This window comes from Eleutherodactylus coqui, chromosome 1 (genome assembly GCF_035609145.1).
Source record: "Eleutherodactylus coqui strain aEleCoq1 chromosome 1, aEleCoq1.hap1, whole genome shotgun sequence".
NCBI lineage: Eukaryota > Metazoa > Chordata > Amphibia > Anura > Eleutherodactylidae > Eleutherodactylus > Eleutherodactylus coqui.
The window spans coordinates 491,081,613-491,104,618 of NC_089837.1; the positions used below are offsets into that span (position 1 = coordinate 491,081,613).

At 43.3% G+C, this 23,006-nt stretch overlaps 1 protein-coding gene across 1 annotated transcript in view; it reads left to right on the forward strand.

The window, feature by feature from the left end:
* The window catches only part of PGR (progesterone receptor), a 77,566-nt gene that overhangs the window by 21,502 nt on the left and 33,058 nt on the right, over positions 1-23,006 (forward strand). Inside the window, exon 3 of the mRNA XM_066586570.1 lies at positions 5,230-5,346. Coding sequence (XP_066442667.1) covers positions 5,230-5,346 — 117 coding nt within the window. The remainder of the gene's footprint in view (positions 1-5,229; positions 5,347-23,006) is intronic.

Below are 23,006 nucleotides of genomic sequence, written 5' to 3' on the forward strand. Positions count from 1 at the left end.
ACTAGGCGGGTCAAAAAAGTATTGGACCATGCTACCGGTTAAGGCTAGGATGAAGTTAGATACGTAGGTAAAATTGGGACAAGCAGCATTCGTGCACTACAGTAAGCAGACAGGAGTTCAAAAGAAGCAGCATTCAGGCAACACATAGTCATTAAACAGATCGAGGTCAGGACAAGCAGAGTTTGGGAAAGCTAGATATTTAGGCAAAGGGTCATACCAAGAAACAACAAGCATACAAAAAACACTTTCACTGGAATACTATCAACCTTTTTGCTCAGTGGGGGAAAAGGCCTTAAATAGCCCAGAAATGGCATATCCAGGCATTGGTAAGAGAAATGATGAGGCGGCGGCTGCACAGCAGACGAGAAGACAAGGAACAGCAACCCGAGTGGGATGACAGGAGGCACTGGCGGTCACAGCCAGCCGTCATCACAGTATGAGCAGCCTTAGTTCCATTTCGCTACAAAATCTTATTCATATTTAACCCTTTCCAATCCACTGTCTGACGTCTGAAGACATTCTGATTGAAGGCTGTACAGCTTCGATGTTAGAAGACGTCCGGCAGGGTATTCTTACTGTATAATACTGGCCGCTCTGTTGTCGGGGGGCCTCTCCAGCATGTCCCATACCACAGTACTGGCTCTAGGAAGCAGATGGCACCATTGTATAATGTCAGAAAGAGAAAGCCCCCTAGGAAACCCTGAATCCAAAATTGGATTGCAAAGGGTTAATGACTGAAGATAGAAACCCACAAAAACGGACTACCAAGAATCAAACAAGTGCCATTTTATGTAATGTTTCCACCAAACAGACCAATAAAAATAAATCGACCAAAGTCAGACACCATGACGGAGACAGATTATCTCCAGTCACAATTGATAAGGATGTTCATTCTCTGCCGAATGTCTCAAGGATCTAAGTGGGCTTGATGTATGCGAGATGACGTGCATCGAATGGCTTCTGGGATTAAAGTGACCCCGTCACTAATGGTTATAGACTTCATGGTCTAGAAGGCGAGGCTGGAAGACAACATTGATTGAGAGATGTAATACAGCTTGTGCCTCCACATGGCGTTGAATCCCACTCGATGTTATTGTGTTACACTATGAGAATACAAAACCTCCAGTTAATTGGTAATTGATTTTCCTACCTGTTATAAAGACCCATTATGTGCCTGCCAAAAATGCTAAAACCTCCACAAATCTTCTTTATATTGCTTTTACATTGGCAATAAAAAGTAAGTGAACCCTTTAGAACGCCCTGGATTTCTGCATCGATTACTAATAAAATATAGTTGGATTATTATCTAATGTACGTAACATTTCTAGACAAATACTATGTAACTAATAACACAAACGAGCGTAACGTTCATGTCTTCTATTGAGCACATTGAATAACCATCCAAAAGCGAGGAAAGAAAAAGTAATTGAACCCTTGAATTTAATAACTTCTAAATCCTCTCCATAGCAGGAATCACCATCGCCAATCGCTGCAGAGTTTTGGACCATTCGTCCCAGCAAATGTGTTTTAATTCATCAATATTTCTGGGATGCCTTGCATGCACAGCCTTTTTCAAGTCATGCCACAGCATCTCAATAGGGTTAAGGTCTTGGGCACTCCAAAACACAGATTATCTTTTTCAACTATTCTGTTACATCCATGCAGGCCATAAAATTACTGTCCTACTCGAACATATATACACCACTTCATAATAAAGAAACACAAAACAGGGGAGAATGGGAACTGACCCTCACACTCAAATTCAAAGGATTCCTGCTTAAGAGCGGAGCCTTCACCCTGATAAGGGCGATCCCGTGTCAGGAACCAGGGATAACCCAGTGTTTCGCTGTATAGCATAAGGGAGCAGTAGTATAAAATAGATGACACAAAATATTTCAAGCTACTGAATTAAGGAAAATATGATGTAAAACCCCCCAGATTTACAAGTTAGTAAACAATAGACTTGCATTGCAGAGTCCGCGGTGGGCATCTGCGTCCGGAATCCGCAGCAATTACCACCCCATAGCATGCTATGGAAATATGGGATTTCATCTCCACGAGCAGAAATCGCGGCATGCTGCGATTCTGTGTGAACTACACACAGAGGGTTTCCATTGAAGCCAATGGAAGCCGTCCATCCCGCGGCACTTCTGCAGTAAGCTCTGAAGCAGTGCCATGGGATCCGCATCATCACCTAGCGCCTAATGCACAAGCGCGATGGAGTGCCAACTGGCACATCCGCAGTGGAGAAAGAACTTGACTTGTAATAATGTTGCCATCCAATAGGTGGTGCTGCATTTCCTCCCATGTGCAGGTTGCAGGAAAGATAAGACACATCACAAAACTGTCCTGAGCTCAGTGGACTGATTTGGGATTTATGTCTCAGCTCAGTTTGCTGTTTTAAGTGCAAAACAGTCTTAAATTTCTGCCTGTGAACATTTATTTAGATCAAGAGGAATGTGTTCTCCTCCCCTCTGCATCTGTAGGTTATAATTATGTGCCATCCAAACTAGTTTCATTCAATAGCCTGACGAAGGGGGCGAGATATTCCCGAAAGCTTGCTGTAACATCATGTATTTTTGGTAGCCATTAAGGACTTGGGGAATTTAGTTAAGTGAAAGGTAAGGGCCTCATATCCACAAGCGATTTTTCACTGCGTGTTATGCATGTGATGCGCGGTCAAGTGATACGCGGTGAATGAATCAATGAAAATAAATGGACTTTCATTGATCCATGCACACCAGCGCATAGATAAGCTCGAAAAATAGATTGCAGCATTCTCTATTTCTCGGCGTATCATGCAGCATAAGCCCTATACTTTTCTATAGGCATTGTATGCAAATGCTGTACACACGCAATACATTTATATGGACAGCAATTTCAAATGCAACCCTGCTATGAAACAGAGCGGAGGATTAAAAAAAAAGATAAAGACCGCCTGCGTGTAATATGTGTTCGTGCACAGTCATTTACAAACACCGGTAAAATGCTGTGGGTAGACCCGCAGCGTTTTAACAAATACCCGTGGACATGAGGCCTAACTGGAGCAACCAGTGTCAGGAAGCTGTTGCCAAGGCTCATAGAATTATGGGGTGCATTAAAAGAGGTTTAGGGGCGTTTGATGCGAACATTCTTCTTCCTCTTTACAAGTCACTGGTCAGACCGCACATGGAATATTGTGGACAGTTTGGGGCGCCGGTACTCAAGAAGGACCTATCAGAGCTTGAGCGGGTACAAAGGCGGGCAACTAAAGTAATAAATGGAATGGGCGGACTACAATACCCAGAGAGGTTATCAAAATTGGGATTATTTAGTCGAGAAAAAGATGTCTTGAGTGGCGACCTAATAACTATGCATAATATATCAGGGGACAATACAGAGATCTCTCCCATCATGTATTAATACCCAGGACTGTGACTGTAACAAGGGGGCGCTCACTACGTCTAGAGGAAAGAAGGTTTCTAAGCTGACATAGAAAGAAGTTCTGTAAGAGCAGTGAGACTATGGAACTCTCTGCCTAAGGAAGTAGTGACAGTAAACTCTATAAAAGAGTACAAGAGGGGCCTGGACGCCTTTTTTGAACGATATAGTATTACATGTTACATCACCGATTACTTCAGCAGGGTCAGGGATCCGGGGATTTTACTGATTGCCAGATTGGAGTCGGGAAGGAAATTTTTTTCTCTAAAATAGGGAAAATTGGCTTTTATCCCATTGGAATTTTTGCCTTCCTCTGGATCAACATTGGGGGTAAAAACCCGAATTGGATGGACATAAGTCTTTTTTTTCAGGCTTAGACACCCGTACTATGTTAGGAGTAAAAGACAAAATGGAATAAAATGCCAAGGAGTCTTGGCACTCAGACACCTGCATGAACTCTGCTATTCCTCCTGAACACCTTCCTCTTCTTCTTTCCTCCATTTACCTACTGCAGCTCTGAGCTCAATTATTCTAGTGCAAATTGCACCTCATTCTCCTCTCAGCTGGAGCTGTATGTGGAACAAAGTGTACGTGGATCGGACCTGCTGATAACTCATTATGATTTATTCCTCCTTTTTCGCAGAACTCTAAGAACGCTACATTAGGACACAATGTTACAGTATACTGCAGATCTGCTGCATGTGTTGCTTCACAACACTCTTTACTGTGTGCTGCTCCATAACTTATAGTCCAGGATCACAATAATAATAAGGCTCAGCTCACACTAGTGGTTTCATTTCTGCTTTGGTGTTCCATCATGGGAAAAGCAAAACAGAAAGACAATGTCTCCGTTTTCAAGCCCATAGAAATGTGTTGATGTGGAACAATATTTGTTTCTTTCTCATAATGGGGGATGCCGGGAAAAATTTTGCACAGGGTGCCATCTAACCTGAGGTCAACACTGGATATATATGAGATAGATTAATAGGTAAACAGAAAGATAGATATGAAAGATAGATAGATAGATATGAGATAGATAGATAGATATGAAATAGATAGATAGAGAGATATGAGATAATAGATAGATAGGAGATAGATAGATAGATAGATAGATAGATAGATAGATAGATAGATAGATAGATAGATAGATAGATGGATAGATGGATAGATATTAGATATGAGATAGATAGATAAATAGATAGATATGAGATACATAGATAGATAGATAGATATGAGACAGATAGATATGAGATAGATAGATAAATAGACAGATATGAGATGGATAAATAGATAGATATGAGATGGATAGATAGATAGATTGATCGATAGATATGAGATAGATAGATATGAGATAGATAGATAAATAGATAGATAAATAGATAGATAGATATGAGATAGATAGATAGATAAATAGATAGATATGAGATAGATAGATATGAGACAGATAGATAGATAGATAGATAGATAGATAGATAGATAGATAGATAGATATGAGATAGATAGATAGATAGATAGATATGAGATAGATAGATAGATATGAGATAGATAGATATGAGACAGATAGATAGATAGATAGATAGATATGAGATAGATAGATATGAGATAGATAGATAGTAGACCCATCGTTCTCATGCATATCCTTTGGCATTGGCTATTGTATTGCTGCTCACTGTTCCCTCCTGTAATGTCTAGTTTAGCTCGTCGGCCTCTTTCATCTTATGTGTTAAATGTCCATTTCCGTATTGTCCGCCTGAAGCAATTAACCATTGGAAGATATAAAATAACCTGCACTTCTCTCTATTACTGCAGGGCAGCACAATTATTTATGTGCCGGACGGAATGACTGTATAGTAGATAAAATCAGAAGGAAGAATTGTCCATCGTGCAGACTGCGGAAATGCTGCCAAGCTGGCATGATTCTGGGAGGTAAGAAGCATTTGTCTCCTGATTTCAGTATGGAGAATGTCAGTCTGAGGTCTTCACACGACCGCAGCTGTGCACGATTTTGCGTGTGTGAAATATGTATGCGCTAAACGCAGAGAATAGAGCCCATTGATCTCAATGGGTTCGTTCACACGAGTGTGGTCTTCTCGCGCATGTCGCGCAAGTGGAAAAATGTAGGACCTGCTCTATTTTCTTGCATTTTGTGCGGCGATTCTACTTTTGCCTAAAATTTCTAGCAAAATCCAAGAGAATAGTTTCAAAATATGGTCAAATAAGGGAGATGGAACAATACCTCTGCAGCGCCACCTATTGGAAGGCAGGATTCCTCCAAGTAAATGTTAGACTCTTTAATCAAGCCTTGTAACAATGACAGGGAATTGAAAGTCAAGCCAGAATCCATACACAGACAGCTGTTTCGGGGTGTTTGCCCCTCATCAGTGCACCGTAAGTTTCTGCTTAGCTAGCGAGAGGCCTGTGATGTGGGTCAGAAAGGCTATCTTTTCTCCTTAGGGAGAGCACCTAGAAGGTAAGTGAGTGAGGAGACTTTTAAGGCCATTCATGCTCCTCTGGGTAATATGCAAATAAGGGAGATGGGTCAATTCCTCTCCAGCGCCACCTATTAGAAGACAGCATTGCTGCAAGTCAATGTTAGACTCTTTATACAAGCCTTGTAACAATGACTGGGAATTAAAACAGAACTTTTTCAGTTCGGTTAACTGTTGCGGACTCCAAGAGAATAGTCTCAAAATATGGTCTAGATCAGGGGTCCCCAACTCCAGTACTCACGGACCACCAACAGGTCAGGTTTTCAGGATATCCTATGGTAAGAACACCTGTGGCAAGGTCTGAGGCCCCAACAATAATTACATCACCTGTGTAATCCTGAGGAAATCCTGAAAACCTGACCTGTTGGCGGTCCCTGAGGACTGGAGTTGGGGAACACTGCCCTAGATCATATAGGACTCCGGTAAAACTTTATTGCATGTACCTGACTCTTTCAGATGTGTTATTGGTATTGTGAAATACATAAGGGCACAGTGGAGCATATTTGGGGAAGCTGCCCCCCTATCAAAAGTGTCTGGGATGATACTGTCTCCCTTTTTAACACTTTCCATAGGGGAGATATTCATATAACCAAATAGACAGCCTTTCTTTCCATGTTCCCAGGGCCAATATCTTGTAGAATGAAAGGAGCTAAGAGAATGGCAAACCCTAGTTGGGCAGTCGCCAACTAAAGTCCATTGGGAAGAAGAACTACATAGTTTTTCTCATATAGAAGACATGATTGTGTCGGAAGCTGCCTCATACTCCAAATTTTGTGCTTTGTGGCTTCCTTCATTCCAGTTTCACTATTCCCCCAAGGTTCAGGAAGGAGATCATTTCTCCTTAGGGAGGGCACCTAGAAGGTGTGAGGAGACTTATAAGGCTATCCATGCTCCTCTAGATAATATGCAAATATGAAAATGGAACAGTACCTCTGCAGCGCCACCTATTGGAAGGCAGCATTCCTGCCAGTCTATGTCCTACCCTAATTTCCCTCATGGTAAAAGGAGGCACCCTTTTAGGGTGTTCTTTGGTTATCCTTCTCCTGTTGTCCACTTCTCCACTCTTGTGTTTCTACACTTTTTATCTTATGCTTACTTGGTTTTGGAATATGTGTTGTTCATAATATTTGAAAATTTGTCACCATTTCCATCGCACTCTTTGACTTCCATGGCAGTCTTTGATTCAGAAGTATATGTAGCAAGCTGTTGACATGCTGGATACTTCATATGTTTTCTATTGTTAGAACTAGAGATGAGCGAGCATACTCGCTAAGGCAAACTACTTGAGCGAGTAGTGCTTTATTCGAGTACCTGCCCGCTCGTCTCTAAAGATTCAGGTACTGGCAGGGGGCGGGGAGTGGCGGGGGAGAGCGGGGAGGAACAGAGGGGAGATCTCTCTCTTCCTCTCCCACCACCCCCACCCGCTCCCACCTGCTCACTGCCGCAACTCACCGCTCACTTGCAGCCGAATCTTTAGAAACGAGCGGCCAGGTACTCAAATAAGGCACTACTCGCTCGAGTAGTTTGCCTTAGCGAGTACGCTCGCTTATCTCTAGTTAGAACTCTTTGTGAATCTTCTTGCGGTTGTGTCTTAAAGGGGTTGGCCAAAATTTGATAAATTTCCTAATGTGTGGCACGTCTGAAATAAAAAAAACTCACTCATATGGCCTCTTTGTAAACTTTGCCTCTCTTCCAAGTTAGACTTACTGACTCAGAAGCACTGTAAAAATGACGATGTGCCGCTCTCGCCCACTGAGGCCCATAACATGGGGGGTTAGCTCATCGAGGCATGCTCATGCCCAAACTATGGGTCATGCACGGGCGCGCCCTGATTAGCTGCCCCTCTGTGTCGCATGGCACAGTGGACAAGAGTGGTGCAGCGGCAGTTTCAATAAAGTTTGTTTTACTCCCCTTTAATAAAGTTTGTTTTACTCAAATGTTGCTGGGTCTGTACAGTTGCTCTACTATAAAGTGTTAAAATGGCCCTGCTGTCGGGTTACTCTCTAGTTTCCCTGTTTTTTTTGCATATTTGCTATTTTGTTCTTTTATTATGCTTTTAATTGTTCAGGCGCCATTTAACCTGCGCCAGAGGTTCAGTTCAGGGTCTCCTGCTCAGATCTGGCACAAAAAGTTCTGCTGGCATGCCGGAAGCTGGACTGGTCCCATTAGTGTTAATGGGGTCCATCTGGCACTGTCCAGGCCTGTCTTGTAGAGCCAGCAGTTCCATTATTTGCATTGACCAGGATGGATCAGAGCAACACAAACTTGGACCAGAGACAAAGCGCAGATGTGAAGGCAGCCTCGCTATTTCAATTTAATATTTGTTTTCTATTTAGTACAATTATTATCTTGATACACATTTAGTCTACATTTGGCAGGTAGCAGTGCTAGCTCACTATCGGGTGGGTCAACAATACATCTCCGTACTGTGTAATGGTGCCCATACACCTAAAAGGGGTTTCGTAGTTATATATTTTATATAGTTTTGGGTCCCCTTTGCCCAAAACTATAGAAAAATAAATATACTCACTGCGTCACCGATCCACCATTTCAGCGGTCCTGCCCCTCGGCATCTGACAGCTGACATCACCCAAACCAGAAGGGCTGGTGACATCCCGTAAACACGTGGACTTTTAATGTGGAAGCCCCCAGCAGGTTTACGGAATGTCATTAGTGACATCCCTATCAGACTTTGTAATGGCTGCAACGCTTGTAAGCAAAAGACCGGGAGAGCGCAGCGCTAGAGCCTAGAGGCAGCGGGAGGTGAGAACTGCGTGTTCCTTTTTTCTGTGCTCTGCATCCCCCAACGGTCACAAATTACCTTGGAGAACTCCTTTAAATAGCTGTCATGCTCATTTGGCTACTAAATATTTCCTCCCACTCCGCCATACACATGAACTTACAGTTCGGTCCAGTGTTTTCCATAGGCATAAAGCTGCAGGTTTGGACATCTATAGTCTAATGTGTATGGGGGCCCTAAAGGCATATGAAAAGTGCTTAGAATTCTAAAAGGTTAGTACAGACTTGGACTCACTTACTCATAGCTCTGGGTCTTTAGGCTCAACCAGAAAATCTTGATATTTAATGTTAAGTTATATGTCAAGAATCCAAGCCTCGTTCATCTGCCATCCAGTTTCATGTAATAGTCTAACCTACGTGACCCAAGCTGTCTAGAAAAGAACACCAAGAATTATGGTGGTAACTAAAAATATCACACCGGCTGGAAATAATCAAAATTTACCAACTGATAGAAATTTGTATACAAAAACAAAATCTGAAAAAAAAAGTTGCTTAAACTTTTTGATTGAGCAAAACTAAATTTTTGCTAAAGATCCTAAAAATAAACAGAAAAGCAACAAGGTGGATATAAAAAATCATTAACTGAGTCCCTGTGATCTACCTAGATGTCATTATTAAAGCCCTTGCCATTTGGCTTGCATTTCCAAGTAGGAATTTTCCTTTCGAGCGTATGCCAAGCTGAGAACAATCTCTCACGTCTTAAAAAAAGGCAATAAAATGAGAACCAGGAGGAAGTTTTTATAGCAGTCTCCAATCTCAGGAAAGGGAAGTGCCGTCTGTTGCTTATATTATGGCTGTGCCAAGTTACATATCACCGAGATCTATTGTTCATCACTTTAGACGAGGGGTACAACGTGATACCATATGCCCCAATGGCAACCAAGATAAAAGAAGGATAGCCGCGTGGTACTTTATCAGAATTGGTGTTGTTTAGTATGCATAAATGGACGGAGCCATACTGAGGTAGTGGTGGCCACTAGGTAAATCATTATGAAGGGCAGCATATGATTAGCACTGTTGCCTTGCAACACTGGAGTCCTGGGTTGAAATCTGGGCAACATCTGCATGGAGTTCATCTCTTCTGCCAGATTCAAAAGCATGCTGAAAGTCTTAGGAAAATACGATTATGAGGCCAAAGGGCTGATACTTATGATGAAAAGATATGGATTATGTTGGTGTTATACAGGACATAGTCAAAGAGAAGGATCCAACACTATATCCCAATACTGGGGTCCTATATTAAAATAACCATAGCGTACTTGAATAGGAATTGGATTTCAATCTTGTCTTGTGGCCCGTGTAAGAGATAGGGAGTAAAGCCCAACTGTAACGTTGAAGAGTAGCATGTGAGAAGCAGAAACTTGTTTTCCTCGTATCTCTAAGTCCTGTGGGACCGCTGCTTTGACCAAAGTAAGGAGATCGTACTGGAACTAGCCTTCCTCTGCTATGATACATGCATGGAGCCATTAAACTGTGCCATCCATGGCCGACGCTACCATTGTGGTACTGTGTTAGTGAATGGCAAAGCGCTGATTGATTGTAGGTGCCATGCACGTTACCAGTAACTGTATGACCCAATCACAAGACAATGTAAATTTCAGCATGAACGTGTGGTTTGGAATTTGGCCTGATCGCCTCGTTGGACCTGTGATCATTCCAGGGATACTTAATGCAAATCAGTTTCTTGAAGCTCATTCAGACGATGGTGGGTGACTTCCTGAATTATCGTAGCAGAAGGAGGCAAATTTGAGTATGCCTATGATAAGGTGACCCCTTCCGCTGGGACCCCAGCGGGACAGCCATTTGTCTTGCTTTCTGGTGACGTCTGGTCACTATTAAAGTGATAACCGGCCAGGGTGCCACAGGTCCCCAGCTGGTAAATTACTCTGCAGCGCTGCGGGCCGGATGCACACACTATGTGTGCATCCACGATCCTCCTCCCCTCACCTCTCCTCTTTAGTTCCACAAGAGAGGAGAGGAGATGGGAGGAGGCGTTACTGCGGGTGCACACACTTTTCCAGCAACAGCGCTGAGAGGAGTGTCAGTACTCTGAAGACCAGGAGGGCTAATACTATTTGGGCTACTGTGGGGGGCACTATTATTGCTTGGGCCAATATAAGGGGCACTATTATTGCTAAGGCCATTCTGCACGTCAATCTGCTTTAAGAGATGGTTACACATGGTGGAAATGCTGCGGAATGTTCGCAGCAAATTACGCATCTAAAAAAATAGTCAAAATCTGTACCATTGTATTTGCAGCTGATTTCATACTATGTGGCGCTGCCCCTCACCTCCTCCGAGGGCTTCCAGCTGTCAGCGCTCCAGTTCGCTGCAGCCTGTTCAGGTGCGGCACCGCTGGTCAGGTAGTACTGCTAAGGTGAGGCCAATACAGACCGTAATCGGAAGCCGGGGAACTTTGACAGCGGAAAACTTTCGGAGGAGGTGAGGGGGAGCGCCGCATGGTATGAAATCAGCTGTGGATATGCAGCTGATTTCAAGTCAAAATCCACAGAAATGGTACGTATTTTGACTATTTTTTGGATGCAGAAATGCTGCGAAATTTGCTCCCTGTATTATTTGAACCGGCCCTGTACATTTTATAATGATGTAGGTAAAATCACATGTCATGATATGCCCCGCCCCTGACCACACCCCTTTGCCCCGCTTTGAACCTCGTAAAATCTGGTTACTTTACCCGTGACGCCCAAGAATGTGAGCGCTGATACCAGGCGTTCAGAAGGTGACCAGATTGACGGTGGAAAACGGCTGCGGGCAGCGTAGCTGGTGCCTCTTCGGGTGAAGACAGGTAAGTATGCTTTATTTAGTTTATTTTAACCCATATCCATGCCCAAAATAGATGTCAGGGAGAAGACGGGTTCGTTTTGAAGTCCAAAATCAGCCAAACGGAGCGTTCACACGTGGCACATTTTGGGTGGATTTAGGCACAGATCAATTGAAAGGGTGAAGTCTGTGGATCCACATCAAAATCCATGCCAGAATATGAACCAAATCATGCAGATTTTGATGTGGATTTTACTGTGGATTTCTCCTCTGGGGAAGTTTGCTACATATGAATATGTTCAAGGGATTAATGCACTCTTATAGAATCTAGTTATAGAAGTGGCTTTTTGGATTAATTTACCAATTATGATGTGACTGTGAAGGGGTTAAACAAACCACAGAAACCTGAAATTAAAAACCAAAGTGCTAACTTTAAAAACTCATTCTCTGCCCTTGCTGTTTGCATTCCACGGCCCCGTTACCACTAAGCTGCAGTAACATTTTATCTGTAGTGATGGAACGTCCTATGGTCATTCGCTGAGACCAGGAACTATACTTTATTTTCATGTAAATTTCGTAATTTTAAAAATAAACAACTATAAATATAAAAAGAATTTTTTTAGCCTTTTATGCACAATAAAACAAAAAAAGGAGAAAAATCGGTGAAAAAAATCTAAAAAAAAATTGCCCTATATGTCATGGAAAAAAAATGCAGCAAAATTAATTTTGGTAGAACTGGGTATATCCCTATCAATCACAGACGCTAAAGTAATCCTGAAGATGGCTTACGGCCTATCTCCATGCATTCTCATGCAAGAGAGCCACTATAAATTACTAGTCAGGTGGTACAAAACCCCTCAATGGCTATATGACTACAGACTAGCCCCCCACAACAGATGCTGGAGATGTGACTCCGGAATTGGATCCTACTCTCATATCTGGTGTGATTGCTCAGACATCATCCCTTACTGGAGAGAGGTAGAGAAAGTTCTTAGATCGATCCACCCAAAATCTAACTATTACAGAAGAAATGATCTTCCTATGGAAGCCTTCATCTAACTTCCACCCCTTGAAAAATAAGCTGTGGGCCTTCCTCCTGGATACCGCCAAGGCTTTGATTCCGTTACACTGGCTGCAAAAAACACCCCCATCCATAGCTCAATGGAAAGAAAAAGCAGATCTGCTCTGTAACGTAGAAGAGCTCTCGAGCTGGTCAAAAGGCTCACTTGGCAGCTTTCTCCAGATCTGGAGCCCATGGAGAGCACTGAGACAGAACCCCTAGCCCAAGATGCAGGTGCCTCCCCCCCTCCCTCCCTGGGAGACCGACTCGGCTGTCCCCCCCTAGGATATCAAACTCAATGAGACCTCAGATGTTGGACTTCGACCGCAGACCATAGGCCGTGGGCGGCCCACATGTCGGCCTGGGAGCAGGTGAGACTCACTTGGCACGCTCTTAGGGCTTAGACTCCCCCCAACCTATATCCGCCCCCCTCCCCCCCCCCCATCCACCCTCATACTCCTCACCCATCCATATTCTTTACCCAACTAGTTCTCGCTTTCTACTCTCCAGTTTTGATACTCTGATATGGAATAAATCGAGAGGGTGCAGTGAGGAGGACCAGGACATGGGACCTCGTTCACAAAATCAGTGGGTATCTCAGCAGTAAGACCCCTACGGATCAGCAAGTTATCCCCTATCCTGTTGATAAGGGATAACTTGCAATTTTGGTACAACCCCTTCAACAATTGTTGGCCGGACTTTACGATAGGCTATCAGTTGTTGACTGGTGGGGGTCTACCCTCGGGATATTCAGTGAACACCATGATTCGTTTATTGTTTGCAGAGGAACAGCACCATACATATGAGTGTGTCTGGGCCCAGTATTGCAGTTCCTTCCCATTCAATTTAATGATTTAATGGGACTAAGCAGCAGCACTAGGAAGGCCATCCATATGTATGAGATACTGTGTCTGGGTAATGAAGGGGCTGCAGTGCTCTGATCATTCTTCTGATCATGGCAGCTACCACGGTGTGATCTGAACTCATGCCATTGGCACTTATGTTCCAGAAAACCCCTTTAAGAATATAGTATCACAGTTCAATAGGCATCACTACTTTTCTACTCTGTTCAATCAGACAAGCTCCACAAGCATTTATCTTTTTTTATCTGAAATTGTGATAATTTTGGTTCCATTATACCTCATTATTGAGAATTTTTCTAAATCTCAAATAAATTGAATTTCCTTTCTGCGATGGTGAGAAACGTGAGGCACTTGTCTCCTAATACATTGAACAAGAACAAACTTCAAACTGTCTCAGTTTGAATTCTATTCCTTAGCAAAAAAAATATCAGCTGACATATACTGACATGCCAAAAGTCATGGGACAGACACTAATATCGTGCAAGAACCCCTCTAGCCCGGCATAATGCAGCATTGATTTCACAAGTGGGCAGAAGACATCCTGGAGCCATGCTGTCTGGATAGCCACGCACAGCTCTGTGGTATTTGTAGGTGCAGGATCTCAGGTAAGAATGTACCTCGCCACAACATCCCATAAATGCTTGCTTGGGCTCATGTTGGGAAAACGTGAAATCCCCACTATTCCTAGGAACTATTCAGAATGCGCCTTGAACCAATTCTGGACAACTTGGTCTTGATGGCATGGTCTTTGTTCCTGTTGCCAAGCCTTGTCCTTATGAGTATCCCATATAGGGGACACATAAAAGAATAGTTGGAGCCCACATTTCGTAAAGAACCCAGTGACATGGTACTATTGACAATTCAGAAAATGATAAACTTGAACTTTAGAAGGATAGCCCTTAAAAGAGTTACATTCATTCTATTCCTGGTGCCCTAGACAGTTACCAATCAAGCGGAGGGTTATATGCAACAGATTAGGTTCACCTGAAATGTAGTTCTTAGGCAGTGGTCATATCGTCAGTGATACCTTTCCCCTGGCGGTCTGGAACTGAGCGGTATACCGTAGCAGTTAAGCTTGATATGGAATGAGTGTCTGGTTTCATTCAAGCCATCGTTAATGAGGTTTCCCTCGTCCTAAAGGAATGGGATGAGATAGTAATCCATAGGCCGGAAGATCAGGAGCTGGACTATTTAGCAGAGCACTGCTGGATTGCAGAGCGGGAGATGGTATTTTTTACAAGACAAGATATGCAGGAGCGCAAGGAACAATTGTGTGACCCACTCGGGATCTTCTTCTTCCCACAGCGGAAGGACCAGAACTCTCACCTATGGAACACTCCACTGCCTCATCACCGCACAACAAAAATGTAACAGTAACACTTTAAAACAGAACAGACAGGGAGAGCACATACAGGACTAAATATAAAGGCCCCCCCTCTAAATTATTCTGCTGGAATACCGGTATCTCATCATTTTGGGGTATATAAAGTCCATGAAGGGCTGCAAATGGTCATGCAGCAGTGAAATGTAACATGCCCTGGTCAATGGCATGTTTAGGTGGACCAGAGGGCCCAACCCATGCCATGAGAACATACCCCACACCACTATGGAACCACCACCAGCCTCCACAGTGCATTGTTGACAACTGCAGTTCATGGCTTCATGGGGTCTGCACCACAACGAAAACCTACAATCAGCCTGAAACAAATGGTGTTGTTACTCATTGGGCCACACCACATCTTAGCAGTGGGGCCTCCCGAATTTATTGTGGATGTGACAATTCTAGACAGACGCCACCAGTCAAGATCATTAAGCACTCATAGGCAGCCAATTCACTGTCCACTGTAGATGGTAATGCTTTCTATGATATTTTCCTGGTACACACATGGCACAGTAGATCGATAAATGTTAAATGCCTGCATAAGTTTGAAAGTGGCATGTCCCATCTGGTACCCATTATCATGCCTCATTTGAACTCTGATAAGTCACATCACCTTCCCATTAGGTTGCTGGACAGTGTTCCACCTCACTTACAAGACAACACTTCACAACTTATACAGGTGTAAGTATTCCCAAGCTGTCACCTGAGGTAATGCCACTTCATAACCCATTGACATACTGCTATCCTGTGACTTTTGGTAGGTTAGTGTGTATGACATATCCTAATTTACTTGTGGGGTCCTGGCACTAGGACTCAAACCTATTAGACATTTATGTCATACGGTACCCTATGGACATGCCATATAGTTCTTTCTTCCAAATACCCCTTTAAAATTCAGCCTTGGGCCCATCCCTTTGAGCTCTAAATGTCCCCAAAATCCTAAAGTCTCCATAGTTGCCCAAATCCAACAACTATCTAATGTGTATGGGGGTGTCCCAACTCTCCCCCAACAGCAGTTGTTGAGGAAAATAGGATCGGACATGTCAGATTTCCTTATGCCCAATCTTTAATTCCTACAGTAGATGAGCCAAAACCACTGCAGTGGCTTATTTCACTCTCTCCATTAAAAACACAAGCACACTTATTTAAGCCGAGCATTCATTTGTATGGACAACTTGAACGCATGAAGAAGAATGACTCTTTGCTGACAGCTATCTAAGGTGTTTCGGACATTATTTACTAGAGCACAATTGAAAAAGTTGGAAGTTTTAGTATTTCCCACACTGCTATGACATTCACATGCCAGTACAGCTTGGGTATCATGCTGGCATGGGCAGTACAGGCTCCATCCTTGGACTAGTAGAGGACACCAGTGGATTTGCAGAATAACTAGATTCAAAAAAGAGAAACTTTTCAGGAAGTCTTGTATCATGGGTTCTAAAATGAATTTGCCATTTTTGCCCAGAGTTGTCGAAGTTACCTATTGGATCCCCATATATATGAAGAGTCCTCCATTCACAACAGCCATATTGAATTCCAGGGAATGGTTGTTGCTCTTTCCAGAACTCCCATAGATTTCAATCGAAAGGCCACATGAAGGAGGCCACCTCTCCAGGAGATTCAACGGGGAACCAGCTGTTTTGCATCAGAGTCCCAAGATCTCGGTTCCCAGTATAGGGGAGGGTCCCAATGGACGGAGGTGCTTTGAGATGTGCCATAAATGTTTAAGATGGGAATAAGAGAATAAGAGTGATTTAATAAGGGTGCTAGAATTCAGCTTTTCTCACAGAGTTTTTGGCTCACTCCAACATCTTGGCCCTCTACACAGAGCCTTTTTATATTCTTCACACATAAGAAGGGACATTTACTGACTGCATTGTGCAGATTACAGAGTTCAGTCATTTGCTTATTCTCGGCATAAAACAGTAATAATTTTGCCAATGTTGCACTGCTGTTTGCCAACTAACCTTGGCTACAAGTCATCATCAGTCATTGGACTTCACCAATGTACCAACTTGTGCGGAGAAACAGTCATATAAAACACAATGTTATCAACGAAGAATGAGGCTGCATGACCACATTATACTCAGTTTTATGTATTTGGTTCCTGTATACTGTAGTTAGTTACGGATTTTACACCCACGTCTTGTGTAGTCGTTTTGATATATAGACTCTTAAAATTGTACTCACATTTATGAAAATAGGATCAAGCATTGAAACTTTTACAAGAGTCATCAGGGATCTCCTTGTCGCGACGGGTTGTTCTTCGAAGTCAGTTCTCATGGATACCAAGGTTGACTTATTCACAGTCCCTTTGCAGGTCATCACCTACTCATGCCTACTTCACTTTTGAAGGGATCGATAACTAAAGATATGCTAAAAGCTTGCGAACTAACCAACTTTGGAAACCCAGTAACCTCCACCCTCCTTGTGGATTTGTGACCATCACCCATTTGGATAATGGAAACCACTCATTGTGGCGAAGAGATTTCTGATGACTCACTAAACCTATAAGGGATTCAGGGCTTGAGATTTTGACAGCAATCGAACAATGACTGTACAGGTTTCTAGCCCATGCAGACATGATTATGTCCCACCAGTGAGCGGTAGCTGGACCTCTATGTGTATTGCCACCCATCGTGGTTTCCTTAGAGGTCACAGTCATGTAGATAGTGACTTGGGTACTTAAAGAGGTTGTCCAGTTGTAAACTATTGATGGCCTGTCCTCAGAATTAGTAATCAAAAGTAGATTGGCAGGGGTCTTACACCCCGGCCGGTTAGCTTGTGCACTGAACTGATTTCAGCAGGAAGCAGACTGCTACATTTCTTCTGCAGTGGCCAGTGGTATCTGTTTCAGTGGGAACTTGGCCTGCAATACCAAGCTAGGCCACTGCAGCAGGAACGGAGCTGTCTTCTTACAAAAATCAGCTCAGTGCACGACCGCATCGGTAGAGAGAACAGCTCTTCCTGTCACTGACCCCACTGATCTAATATTGATGACCTTTCCTGAGGACAGGCTATCAATAGTTTACAACTGGACAACCAGTTTAACCAATTCTGGGTTCTTATGGATCATTATTAAGAATAATGGGGCACATGTGTCATGTTCTGTATGCCAGACTTCGGATGTACAGTATTTGCCAAAATTGTGGCTTTTTGAAGTTTCATGCCAGACCTTTTTCCAAAGGTGGGCAGAGCCGCACATGTCCTGTAAGATTTTCTACTGTATAAAGAAACTGACTTAAGTCAAAACTTTCTACCTGGGGCAGGTTTCAGCCTGGCGCATGTAGGTGCCATGTGGCGCATGTGCCTCGTTATACATTTATCATCCTGATGCTGGGGTATGAATGCCAGTCTAAGTAAGTACCAGGTCAGCAAAGTTTAACCAAACTGTGATAACTTTCTGCAACAAGGGCTTATCCCAAAACCTACAGTTATCCCTATCCACGGGACAGGGGATAACTTTATGATCAGTCGGGATCTCACTGCTGAGACCCACACTAATCTTGAGAATAGGGGTCCTCCTGTGTTCCCTCTTCTTGTCACTGTGAGGTTACTTCTCCCACCACCAGTGGCATCAGACTAAATGGAGTGCTGGCCACAGGGGCGCCCCGTCTATGGGATGAGTTGAGCTCTCTGCCTCAGGCAATACCTGTTCTTAAATGCTGGCAATATCACTGCTTGCATACAGAACCGTGCTGGGAATCGGATGACTGGGCAGATTCCCAGAGGTCTGCACTGATGCCTGGGATCAGAAGGCTGCCGGTGTGATACGCTGATCCTCTAGCAGAAGATGAAGTTAATTGTATTCGTTATTTTAAGACATGGACATAATTAACAGCGTTAGCTGTGCTGCAGGAATCCACACTGGGTTTCCTGTCCTGCTGCCAGGCATTTTCTATGTGACACAGGCGGTGAGATGATGCCTGTGTCGTTCCGCACAATGTTGGCCAAAGGAGGCTAGGTGGAAGACAGAAGGCACCGTGGGGGAGGCGAATACCTTTATCAGTTTAATATGGGGGATAGTACGGCTGCTACAGTGGACATTATGGCTGCTGTAGGGGACATTATGGCCGCTGCAGGGGAAATTATGTATACTATTGCAGGGGGCATTATAAATATTACCATAGGGGACATTGTGGCTACTACTACATGGGACAGTATTGCTATTTATTACTACAGGGGGCAGTATTGCTCCTTGTTTACTACAGGGAGACATTATGGCTTTTTATTTCTACAGAGGGACAGTATGGCCATTTAGTATTCCAGGGACATTATGGACATTTATTACTACAGGGAAACATTATGGCTGTATATTCCTACAGGAGGACAGTACACAGTACAATTCTTCATTCCTACAAGGGGACAGTATGGCTATTTATTACTACAGGGGGACAGTTTGGCTATTTATTACTATAGGGGACATTATGGATATATATTCCTACGGGAGGGGTTGGGGCATTATGGCTATATATTCCTACTGGGGATATTATGGCTCTTTATTACTATAGGGGACATTATGGATATATATTCCTATGGGAGGGGGTGGGACATTATGGCTATATATTCCTACTGGGGATACTATGGCTCTTTATTACTATAGGAGACATTATGGTTATTTATTGCTTCAGGGTGACAGTATGGCTATTTATGACTACAGGGGGACAGTGTGGTTCATTGCTAATTACAGGGGGACAGTGTTTCTTGTTATTCATCACTCATTATTCATTACTCAGCATTCTGGTGCTGTATTTATGTACTGAGCTTGGTTCTGGTGCTGTATTTATGATTCATTAATGATTACAATATTATATATTGGAATTGTTTCATTGGATTATTAGTTTAGAGGTAATTTGCTACAATATATATGCTTTTTTTTGGGGGGGGGGAGAGGGGTGCTGAGAGGGGTCATCATTTCACTATTCAACGCAGGCAGCCGAAAGGCTAGGGTTTTTCCTGGCTGGCCACACATGTTAAGACGCGGCTCTATTCATTCCAGTGAGGCTCACAGAAATTGCTGAGTGCTTGCACTTAACTATCTCCAGCAGTCCCATTGAAAGTGAATGGAGCGTTACCATACAAGTGTGACCCCCGCTCCATTCAATCTCCCTCTCATTACTGGGCGAGAGAGAGTTGCAGTAAGCCGACAACAAGGAGGAGTGAGACGCGGGACCTCCGTTCTTGAGATTTGAGATGTGACCCTTGCTGATCATAAAGTTATCTCCTATACTCTGGTTAGGGTATAACGTTAAATTTTGGGACAACCCTTTTAAGTAATTGAATAGCTATTGTTATCTTTACACAACGGACGCCATTGAAAAGTTATTGAAAGGGCAAATAAACTGCAACACAGAAAGTTAGCTTAAAGAGTCAGGTTAAACTTTGCTCCATCTGTATGCCCATTGTGCAGCACCCTCTCCAAAAACAAGTGATCAAGCCATTTTGGGTGGAAGGTGTCTTCGTTCTCAGTGCTGAGACTCGTGCTGACTCAATGACATATTAAAAAGGAATTCTAACTAGAACTTGCAAAACCCGACCACCATTTGATTGTCATATGGATATATAGTAGCAAAGAAACCTTCTGAATGTCCGAGAAATAGACTGTATGACTTGAATCTGCATTATTGCTTCTTGCTTCTATACAGCCATACATTATGCCATCATCCAGTTACTATATAATCATACAGTCACTATATTCCCCATCATCATACAGCCATTATAACATATGCTGTTATATCGCATCCTCCTCCCCAGAGATTACTTACTTTCCAGACATTTATTTGTACATTGTGGCTTTTTTTCTATTAATGCCTCTAATTGCCAAAAAGTGCTAAAATTTATTTTCTCAGTTTGTGCGAAGAACGGGAATAACGTGGAAAATATGTTCTTCCTTGTCTGTCATACGGCTTAAATATGAGAAATGCTAATTTAATAGCAGCTTATCTGTGAAGGTCAGGATGACCCCGCAGTTTAGACAACATCAGAACAGAATGAACTTTTGTGTAATTTTGAAAATCTGCACCAAAACCAACTGTTCTACCAGCATAGAGAAAGAGGGAATTTAGACGTTATGTGTATGAACTGCAGGCGCGCTATCAGACAGAGCATATGGTATATAGGGTCCTCTGAATACAGCGCTGGCACGGTTTTCCTTCTCGCTGCTGGTACGTCTAGGCTTATGTGGAGGAGTGAGACCAGTTCACAGTGGCAGCGCCCCCCATAGACTGCAAAGGAAAGACGATTGCGCTTGTGTGACACTCTCCTCTGGGAGTTACGGAAAAAGTTTGGCGCTACTTGCTTTGTTCTTCTGGTCACATCTCCATTAAAGTCTATAGAGAATTAATAGAGATGAGCGAACGTACTCGTCCGAGCTTGATATTCGTGCGAATATTAGGGTGTTCGGGATACTCGTTACTCTTAACGAGCACCACGCGGTGTTCCGGTTACTTTCACTTTCATCTCTGAGACGTTAGCGCGCTTTTCTGGCCAATTGAAAGACAGGGAAGGCATTACAACTTCCCCCTGTGACGTTCAAGCCCTATACCACCCCCCTGCTGTGAGTGGCTGGGGCGATCAGATGTCACCTGAGTATAAAAATCGGCCCCTCCCGCGGCTCGCCACAGATGCGTTGTGAGTTAGCTGAGGGAAAGTGCTGCTGCTGTAGGGAGAGTGTTAGGAGTGAGTGTAGGCTTCAAGAACCCCAACGGTCCTTCTCAGGGCCACATCTATCCGTGTGCAGTACTGTGGAGGCTGCTGTTAGCAGTGTTGCACAAATTTTTTTTTTTTCAAAATCGGCAGTCTGCAGAGCATTGCGCCTTGCAGTAATACTACAGGGACAGAAGTGGTGGTTAGGTAGGGAGAGTGATAGGAGTGAGTGTAGGCTTCAAGAACCCCAACGGTCCTTCTTAGGGCCACATCTATCCGTGTGCAGTACTGTGCAGGCTGCTGTTAGCAGTCTTGCATATTTTTTTCTTTTCAAAATCGGCTGTCTGCAGAGCATTGCGCCTTGCAGTAATACTACAGGGAGAGAATTGTGTAGGCAGGGCCAGAAGACATATATTATTGATTGAATATAGTCAGTGGGCCCACCGTTTCCCAAAAAGGGAAACATTCTATTTGTCCTGCAGGCTTGCGCCAATTTATTTGCTGCCTGTGAAAAGTCTCCGCTCTGCTGCACTTCATATAACTGCATTTCTGTGCAACACATATCTTATCTGATTGAATATAGTCAGTGGGCCCTCCGTTTCCCAAAAAGGGAAAAATTGTATTTGTCCTGCAGGCTTGCACCAATTTATTTGCTGCCTGTGAAAAGTCTCCGCTCTGCTGCACTTCATATAACTGCATTTCTGTGCAACACATATCTTATCTGATTGAATATAGTCAGTGGGCCCTCCGTTTCCCAAAAAGGGAAAAATTGTATTTGTCCTGCAGGCTTGCGCCAATTTATTTGCTGCCTGTGAAAAGTCTCCACTCTGCTGCACTTCATATAACTGCATTTCTGTGCAACACATATCTTATCTGATTGAATATAGTCAGTGGGCCCTCCGTTTCCCAAAAAGGGAAAAATTGTATTTGTCCTGCAGGCTTGCGCCAATTTATTTGCTGCCTGTGAAAAGTCTCCGCTCTGCTGCACTTCATATAACTGCATTTCTGTGCAACACATATCTTATCTGATTGAATATAGTCAGTGGGCCCTCCGTTTCCCAAAAAGGGAAAAATTGTATTTGTCCTGCAGGCTTGCGCCAATTTATTTGCTGCCTGTGAAAAGTCTCCACTCTGCTGCACTTCATATAACTGCATTTCTGTGCAACACATATCTTATCTGATTGAATATAGTCAGTGGGCCCTCCGTTTCCCAAAAAGGGAAAAATTGTATTTGTCCTGCAGGCTTGCGCCAATTTATTTGCTGCCTGTGAAAAGTCTCCGCTCTGCTGCACTTCATATAACTGCATTTCTGTGCAACACATATCTTATCTGATTGAATATAGTCAGTGGGCCCTCCGTTTCCCAAAAAGGGAAAAATTGTATTTGTCCTGCAGGCTTGCACCAATTTATTTGCTGCCTGTGAAAAGTCTCCGCTCTGCTGCACTTCATATAACTGCATTTCTGTGCAACACATATCTTATCTGATTGAATATAGTCAGTGGGCCCTCCGTTTCCCAAAAAGGGAAAAATTGTATTTGTCCTGCAGGCTTGCGCCAATTTATTTGCTG